At 41.1% G+C, this 9907-nt stretch overlaps 1 protein-coding gene across 1 annotated transcript; it reads left to right on the top strand.

Annotated features, from left to right (window-relative positions):
- LOC308325395 (kinesin-like protein KIF2C) lies at window positions 1-9706 on the top strand (the record flags this gene model as incomplete). The annotated part of the gene is made up of 16 exons (XM_080777882.1): window positions 1-105; window positions 510-599; window positions 1158-1200; window positions 2520-2624; window positions 2778-2872; window positions 3524-3619; window positions 3852-3906; window positions 4288-4459; window positions 5200-5290; window positions 5394-5457; window positions 5982-6073; window positions 7298-7440; window positions 7687-7900; window positions 8554-8664; window positions 9346-9413; window positions 9545-9706. 16 exons carry the CDS (start codon window positions 1-3, stop codon window positions 9678-9680), a joined length of 1680 nt encoding a protein of 559 aa, XP_080634008.1. The 3' UTR covers window positions 9681-9706.
- Window positions 9707-9907: the final 201 nt, after the last annotated feature.

The raw sequence follows: 9907 nt of genomic DNA, 5'->3' as shown, positions 1-9907 counted from the left end.
ATGCAACCAGGCCGAGTTCATTCTTCAGTGGTGAAGTCTGTGGATGAAGCCAAAGGCACGGTTGTGGTTGAGTGGATGGAGAGTAATGCACCCAAAGGGAAGGAGGCAAGTGACGAAGCCAGATGTAATTCATATGGCAACCTTATAGCCCATCATGTCCACTATAACGACTAATTTAGACCTGAGACCAATTTGAAAAACTCCTTCTAAATCCTAACTTTTTTTGGAAAATTCCAAAATATTAAAACAGGGAAAGCTTCAGTGTCATTTAGATGTTTCTGTATAGCAACAGGATTGTTAAAAGAAATGGGTATAACTACAATCGTATAGCTTTTCCTGGTCTTAATGGGTTAACGAACTATACTGCCTGTCCAACATTAACCATGTTTTTTTCTCTTGGTGTTTAAGTGTTTATGGATTTGTTAAGTCGGCCATTATTCACCCTTGGTTGACAAATGTTTCACAGAAACCCTGCCTAACCTCTACCCATGTTCATCTGTGGTGTACAGGTGGATTTTGAAGACCTGTGCGCCCGCAACAAGGAGCTCCTGCTTCGCTTCCCCTCTTTGTTTGTGAAAGAGACTCCGTCCAAAGACGAGGCAAGTGAACAAGGTTTCCATGCAATCAATATATTGACAATTTTGGCTTTTCCCGTAACGTGAAACTGATTGGTGGCCTGCACTGGAGATGTCCCTAGCCTTGTTTGTGCAGATATGTACCCTCCCCCCCCCTGAAACTGCATTCATAGGTGTGTGTGCTTCATATAATTGGTCTTCACTCATTTTCATCATTTTGTCTACTGTGGCTCGGAGGACTAGACACCTCAAAAACCTGCTTACCAGAGACATAATCGATGATTAATCTAATAGAAACTCATGCTTTCTAGTTAATATTACTGGAAAGTTGGCATGCTGTAATGGAATCCATTGTACTTAATCTAAAACATTGAAATTGTTTGCTGGGGGAAAATAAAACTGCCTAATGGTGGTCTGTTAAATCTCTGCTATGAAACACGAAGTAGAAACAAATGGGTACTTATCATGAGCATTAATGAGGACCACTATATGGATGAAGTTGTCCATGAGTGATATGGCTTGTTGCATGAGCTCATAGTGTCATGATAACTGAACACCTGTCTCTTTTCTTTCCCTTTGCAGAAATACCTTAGCCGCTCGTCCAGGATTCCTGCTCCTCCAACTGGTATGCTCACTACACCTCTGCTTCACATCCATTTTGGCATTTGTATATATTGACTGTTTTCTCCCAACAATTTATTTATTTAAAAAAACAAAAGCCTCTTTTCCAGCAGCCGTTGTGGCTGAACAGACAGGTTGGCATGCTATACATGTTTCTTTGTAAAGCTGACAATCACATATTTACCCATTTTGGGCGGGAACCCCTTTTGGTGTTGGCATTACGTTATGCTTTAGCTATTGAAAAATCTACAAGCTGCTACGAGCTTGTAGGTCTGCTAAAATCGAAGAACCACTGACATAGAAACATAGCTTTTTCAGAAAACGGTCAGGATGTAGAAGACATTTTTAGAATCTGATCTCAGGTCAAAATGGGTTAAGCATTCTTCATAGTCATGAACGGGTGTTTTGGGATTGTGTAGCTGATCATATCTCAGTTGAATCATTACAGGTTAAGGTGATCATATCTCAGTTGAATCATTACAGGTTAAGGTGATCATATCTCAGTTGAATCGTTACAGGTTAAGGTGTTCATATCTCAGTTGAATCGTTACAGGTTATGGTGAAATGAAATCCTAATTCAATGGTTTTATGCAAGCCTATCAGGAAAGGAGTGTATTGTACAGTACCATCACCATCACATGGGACATGTGTAGATTTTTTTATTTATTTAACACGGACAATGCACATTAATTGACATGCAAATTTAAATGTGCCAGAGTTGGCCATAAGCTATTATTATATTTAGATGTGTTAATTTCTTATCACATCTGACTATGCAATGACTGTCTTCAATTGATAACGTAATGATCACCAAATGGGATTTAATGTGCTTTTTGTTTCAGTCTTTTAATACCTGCTGAGCTTAGCCTTTCACTTTTCGGTGGGGGTGCATGTCAGGCTTTAAGGGCAGCCCTGCCGATTTAACCAGACTGTTAAATCTGTGGAGCTGTGAAATTCTGATGACACTTACTGTAGACTGCCGTTCCAGCACAAAGTCTTTGTTTGTCTCCCCAAGTGCATGCTGTAGTTTACTTTGAAATCTCCTTTCCCACATTGTGTAAAAGTCATCATTGCTATCACAACTCGGCTTGCTGTTTGACTTGCATTTCACTTCTTTAGTTTCCAGGCCTTCGACAAGGCAAAGGTGCATGTTTGTGGCGCCACTTCAACCCACATTCGTAGAGCCTCAGCCAACTCCTCCAAACTCTGCCCTCTCCTCAACTGGAACTGGTTGGTATTCACTTCACCCCCTGATCTGTCTACATAAGACTAACATGCATGCATCTGTATATTTATAACTAACTCTTATCTCTCTCTCCTTAGGGGCCACCAAAAAGGTGAGGAAGGATGCCGGTGGCTATAATCGTCCCCGTGAGGAGGCAAAGGAGAACGACGAGGCCCAGGACATTGTAAACAACATGGTCAAAGGTCAGGATTGGGGGGTGGAATCCTATTCACTGTCCACTAGCTGAACTACAACTGACAATGAACGATTGTGTTAAACAAGAAAATGTTTCTTAGCAAAGTACTATTTGTTTTGGTTTTTTTAACTGACCGTAATGTTGCATATTCTGTACACAGGCCCAAGAGCATCCATGGCTCCAAATGATAAAATCAAACTCAACAAAAGGTCTGGTGTAATGAAGCCCCCCGATGCTCAAACCAAGAGGGGGAAGGTGAGACAAATTGCCTAGGAATTGTGCCAAGGGAATCCAGTCAATCGTCTAAGGCTAGGCTAGTAACATGTTAAAGGGATAAGAGGTCGCTACAAGTCTGAGCTAACCATACAATGCCTTAATCTGAAAACTCACCTCTTCAGACCCCATAGATATTTAAAACAAATAGATGCCTCATTGGCCGTTGCAGTTTGTTGGAGGGGTGGAAGAATTTACAGTGGGAGAGGAAGTACAATGGGAACTGTGGAAGGCACGTTGCGTCACACTGCCACTCAAGTGATTACTGGCCAAGCATCTTTTCCGGGACTTACAGACCTGAACATGCGACATGTGACGCACGCTCATGCTTTGCAAGGAATCTCGGGGAAAGTTTTGCCCTCCCTTGAGCACAAGCATGTGTATATTTTTATTTAATCACAGTAGTTTCAGGTGAAAGCTGGACTCAAATTTGGTAATTCCTCTTGAGCGCAATATTGACACGTCAATCATTTCTTGTAGCACCTGAGAAAAATGTCAAAGCTGCTCCAGTGGCTATGCCTTCTGCAACTGTGGTCCCTGCTACTGTGACTCACTGGACTGGCAGATTTAGGCCTGAGGCGTGCTGGTAGACTCCATTTGTCCTTTGGTTTAATTCCCATTTGTTTCCTGCAGTTTGGAGAGGTCTCCCGGCCCAACCAGAAGTTTTATGACATGATCCAGGAGTTCAGAGAGACCCTGGACATGAACCCTCCCAAACCTATGGATGAAGTAAGATGTTAACTTTGTTTATTTTTTTGCTCAATGGGTGCATGCTGTATCAATTTTTTGATCCAGTTTGCTGCTCACATAGAACCCAGGTGTGCAACTGTGCGTGAATTGTAATGGATTATGTTCCATATTTTGTAGCCCTACCTACGACCTAGTATGTCAGTTTAGCACATCTTTGATGGCTTATCGCTGATCTCAGTTTCTCAATTCTGATCTTAATTTCTTTGTACAGGTGGAAGATCAAAAGTTATGCGTGTGCATCCGCAAGCGGCCATTCAACAATAAAGGTAAGTGGGCCATTCAACAATGTTTAAAGAAGAAACATGTTATCAAAACCTGTCATCAGTTTTGCATGGAATAAAATGTACACTACTAAATGTGCTATATCTCTTGGTCATCTCGGTGCTCCCATGTTTCTGACCTTTACCACTTGCATCCTATACTTTGTTCCTATGAGGTTGCCTACAGCGACCTCATGGAATGGAGTAAATCATTGTTGGTATCCTCTACCCTGCGGAGCCACGAGGTGTTGCCAAAACAGAATATTACACTAAAATGCATGTTCCATACAGTATGACTTTAAATGAGTATTTAACAAATGTTACTGCAACATGAGGTTTTCACTTGACGGCTGATTATTTATTTTCCCTGATCTGTCATATTCCCAGAACTGGCTAGAAGGGAGATTGATGTGGTCTATGTGCCTGCACTGCCTGGCAATGGAACTGTGCTGGTCCACGAACCCAAGACCAAGGTGGACCTCACAAAGTACCTGGAGAATCAGGAGTTTCACTTTGATTACTCCTTTGACGAGAGCGCCACTAATGACATGGTCTACAGGTAATCATGTGGCCTATTTCTTTACTCCAGTGCTTCTCAAACCCCAATGTGCTATACAGCCACGGACGGTCTAATTTTTTCATTTTTTTTCCACTCTTGCCATGAGGTGAAACAAAAGACCAGCTCATGCTCCATACGACACCATATGTTTTTAAGCAGAATGTTGCAGATGACTTTCATTTTCTGAATTACCTTTCAGTTTGAAATGCCACTGTTTACAACACCAGACGAGGCCTTTAGATCTTAGCAGTTCCCTACTCTATGCTCTAGGGATGCACCGAAAGGGAAATTCTTGGCCGAATACCGAATATAGGAAACAGTTGGCTGAAAACCGACTATCTGAATATGATTAATATTGTATATATATTTTTTCCTACCATGGCTGTACTTTAAATCTACCTGATTTATGGCAAAACTTAAAAAATAATCACTATGGGTCCATAAAACATTTATTCAGCTCTTTTGAATGCATTAATTGCATACACTATTCTGTGATATATTTTCTGCCTATTCGGGCCGAAATCGAATGGGCCGAAAATGCATTTTCGGCCGAATACTTTCTGTGGCCAAATATTCGGTGCATCACTACTATGCTCAGGTATTGTGACTTTCCCATTTTCCCTACATTTTAGACTGCAATTAACCACTGGAAACATGGCATCCCTTTTGTTCTGGGCCAACATTCAGCAGAAGTGGTTAAAAGGACAGGAATTAATTATTCCCCCCCCCCCCCCCAATAGGTTCACAGCCAAACCCCTGGTCCAGTCGATCTTTGATGGTGCCATGGCAACTTGCTTTGCGTATGGACAAACGGGCAGTGGAAAGACCCATGTAAGTGTCTGTTCATAGTGCCGGAGAACACATGATCCACATTTGATGCACTATGGGTTGAATGTACCATGTGCTTATGGTATGTCACTTTACTTATTTCCAGACCATGGGAGGTGACTTCTCTGGGAAGCGCCAGAACAGCACTAAAGGGATCTATGCCTTGGCAGGTAAGCCATACTCATACAATTTCCATACCAAAAACCATGTAGTCTTAAATGGCTACCTCATGGATTAAAGGTCGCAGTCAAGCATAAAATGCATCGCGGCACCACACATTGTATGCTTGTAGATGGCTCATTGCTGGTTATTTATTTTCCATTAAAACTTGGAATAAATGCACGGTCAATGTTCCTAATGAGCTCAGATATGTAAGCAAATATATGTTACCAAAACATAATTATGCTAATTGTTTATGAAAAGGTGCTAATTCACAAACCGATTGGTTTGGACACTAGGACTTACTAGCAACATCTTTCAGTATTAAATCCATTTTTTTTATTGCTTTAATCCATGCGACCCCCACTAGGCTAGTTAAACCACTTAATCCTGTATATTTTGTTGATGGGGTTCCCTAGCTTCACTGAAAATCTGATTATCTTAGCTGAAGATCGCTGACCGTTCACATTGCGCTGTGAGCTTGTCGATCTGCTATACATGGCAGAAATGACAAAATAATTTGTCCCTTACACAGCCCACGATGTGTTCAGCCTAATTACCAGCCGGAGGTATGCCCACTTGGATCTCTGTCCATACGTCTCCTTCTTTGAGATCTACAATGGCAAGGTATGAAAACTATTAATCTAATAAACATGTGCTGTTGTACCCAAATGTATAGAGATCACTTACATTTTCAACCTAATCTTTGTATCGGCCCTCAATGCTCATTAATAAGATGGCACAGTGTCTGGCTACTCGCTCTGTTTCACTTATTGGTGGGCTAAGTATGGACACAATCTGCCATTGGAGGCTTCAAGTTAATACAAACTGCAGTCATTCTCTTCTGGTAAATTGGTATGCTGAAATGAAAGCCATATTCTTGCGAAATTATACTTGCCAAACCTGCCTACTGGTGATGACATTGGTCGACTGGTTTCTGACTGTCCAGAAATTGTACAATTTTGTTGGTGACCAATTATCACTAGGGTTGCACGATATAATCTGATTACGATAATTGGTCAGAAAAATGCTGTATCGGAACTGTCTCAAAATGATCCATATTATTGACTTGGTTTTCACCAGCAAAAATAGTAAATTAACTCATTGATAAATTAACATTTTTCCTTCAATATAAATTAAACTTTTCTAGAACAAAAGCCTAATCAAATTTGTTGTAAAATCTTTACTTCTGTGTACTCGTACTCTTTTCCAAGTGTCTGTTTTCACAACTGAATGACTACTGAATGAGAAGCTATTTATTGAATACTTTATTAAGAGGCCTAGGTTGTTTCCATTGTGGTTGGAATATAATATCGGCAGAAATCAACCTATTATTTATATAGCACATTTTAACACAACCAGAATTGACCAGTGCTTCACAACAAAAGATACAAATTAAAAGCGATAATATCTGGCTGGAACTCCCTGCCCAGCTGCAGGGCTGGAGCACTGTCGGAAAACGAGGAAGTGAGTTGATCAAATAGAATCTATTTTCGGGTACTGCTTCGTCTATTTCTCGCTCAAATATTTTCAGACTTTTTAGAGCAATGTTTAGCTGCAAATGACATTGTGTGTGTGTGTGTTTACATGGCTGTCATGTTGGAAACTGCAGTAAATCAGTGGGGCGCAGCTGGTGCTCCGAGGGTATGATTAGTCATCGGTCTGTTATAGAGCGGAGCGGTCATTATCCAGAAATAACAGACTGCTGAATTCAGCGATTGATCAATCTGAATAAAGCATTAAACAAAGCCATGTAATGGTTCATTTGGTCCACACACACCCCACCAATTAGAATACAACATGACAAAGTGTTCTGGTAGGATCGCGTGAACTTGTGTTTTGTCATTTCAGGTCTATGATTTATTGAACGACAAGACCCAACTGCGTGTTCTGGAGGATGATCGGCAGCAGGTTCAGGTGGTCGGCCTGCAGGAAGTGGGTGTCTCTGCAGCGGAGGACGTCATCAAGATCATAGAAGTTGGCAGTGCTTGCAGGTACAGTATATTAAATATATTTTTCCAGGCACCCCAGAAGCAAATATTTGAGTTACAAATGTTCACTGAGAAATTTTCAAATATTTGCACCTTTTTTCCCCGATATATATATATATATATATATATTATTATTGTTTTTTTCAAAAATGGCTATTTTTCAACAGCTAAAGTTACAAAAATAATGGTTAAAAGCTAAGCCGACACACTCTCTGTTCTACTGACTGTTCTCTTCTGTCACTCCTATAGGACGTCTGGCCAGACGTCTGCGAATGCCAACTCGTCCCGCTCCCACGCCATCCTCCAGATTGTCCTGCGATGCAACAACCGCGCCAGGACCTTGCACGGAAAGTTCTCTCTGATCGACCTGGCTGGGAACGAGCGGGGCTCGGACGGCTGCAGCAACGACCGTGCCACGATGATGGAAACCAATGAGATCAACCGCAGCCTACTGGCCCTGAAGGTATTAAGCATAGATATAAAAACTCTCTCTCTCTGTTTCTGTCACAACAGCGCCCCTACTGGTACTAATAGTCATACTCGTGCTCATTAACGTCACATACATAGGCGGACACAGACATTGCCGTAACTAATATATATATATATATATATTCTTCTTTTTTTTTAGTGGTTGCACCACTCAAAAATAGATCTACACATTCACAGAGTTTGAATGCTGACTGAGAAGTGACAGTTTTGGAAATTAAATTAATATTTTACTTCCTACTCTATAAATAACATTCATGTTAACTAAATCAGATTAATAATCTAAATATGCAACATAACTAGCCAACCCTATTTTACTTCGGTACAAAGGTATGGCAGACTCTGATCGGAGTTCCCCAGAAGTTCTTTCTTGCCAGCTTAATGTTTTAGATGCTGAGTTAAAGCTGACATATCTCAGCTGTCCTTTAGTGACATCTAAAGGCAGTGATCGGATATTACATGAATCCATGAGCTGCAAAATACGGTAGACAGAATTCTAAAATGCACTTCAAAATATTGATGCTCAATATATATTAGTTACACATGCACTCTATTTATTGTAACTTTTTTTTCTCCATTAATTTGTAGTCTGGGCTTTTAATGAATAAAGTGTTTCTCTCACTCCCACAGGAATGCATTCGCTCCTTGGGGAGGAACGGGGACCATGTGCCGTTCAGACTGAGCACCTTGACCAAGGTACTCAGAGACTCCTTCATCGGTGAGAAGTCCAGGACCTGCATGGTATGTATACAAACATGGAACAATTAAAATGCCTACTGGCATCCAGCGTGTTTCGGAATAAATACATTTAATAAAAGCAATGCGTTTTAAATATTTAGGTGCATGTCAATAAATGCAAAAGGCAACCTTCCTTCAGTAATAACATGCACGACTACAATATGTGCCATTGTGACACGTGATAAAGAAATAATTGTGCAAAAGTCATGACTGTTGCACCATTTCTCCTACTGCGGTTTACTCTACAAAAGATAAATCGTTCACTGTTAGTTCCTACTTTGTTTTTGCAAATGGATTTCAATTTTCTAGAAATAACTGACTTATTTGTACAATACGCAGACAAAGGAATCGGGGCCACTTTGTTTTTGCAAATGATGACTGTCTATAATAGTGGCAGCAATAAAAATGTGTGCTAGAAATTACTGCTGGCTAGAAGTTTTGTATAGGCTCTATAAAGCACCATAGGCTAGCAATCCTGTTGGCCTAGGACTTCTCTACTTGGAAGTTCCCACAACCTACAAAATTACAAATGCACTGGTATTTGGGTCTTTTTGCTGCCAACAGATTGGAGAAGACTAAAAAGACCTGACGGATGAAAAATGCTTTAAAACCATGCAAATGAATGTTGCTCAGTTGGTTAACGATGAATATTAACGTACCTGCACCTTTCCTCCTTCTCGCCAGATCGCACTGTTGTCTCCAAGCATGGCTTCATGTGACTACACCATGAATACGCTGCGCTATGCGGACAGGTAGACGTTTGTGTCACCAACCATGTATTGTAATGTGTATCGTTACACCTGACCCTTACCATGCATATACAGAGAATGTCCATGCAGATGCAATTCACCTCTTGATTGGGTTTTCTTGTAATTTCTATTAGGGTGAAGGAGTTGAACGGTCCCAAGGCCCAGCGACCCGCCAAGGCAGCAAAACTCATAGACAGCAGCTCATCGGAGGAGGAGGAGGAGGAGGAGGAGGAGGTCAGATTGGACATGGCTCCCAGATATCCTGACTGAAATAATAAGTCATACTAGTCTCTGACATGTCATTGATTGTTTTCCTCTGCAGGACACGATCCAGTCTGACCCCTACGCCCTGGTGACTGAGCTAGAGGACAAGGTCCAGGGCGAGATGCAGGTAGAATTTCCCTTGACTAATAACATGTCCTTGTTTTCTGGTTTCCGGCTTAGTGTTTGACGCTTCAAGTTATAGCTGCGTTGGAATTTGGCCTCTTAAATTCTAA

The sequence above is a fragment of the Protomyctophum bolini genome, assembly GCF_963924005.1.
Source record: "Protomyctophum bolini genome assembly, chromosome: 12".
NCBI lineage: Eukaryota > Metazoa > Chordata > Actinopteri > Myctophiformes > Myctophidae > Protomyctophum > Protomyctophum bolini.
The sequence above is the reverse complement of the archived record's forward strand: the minus strand, read 5'-3'. Positions and strand labels throughout refer to the sequence as shown.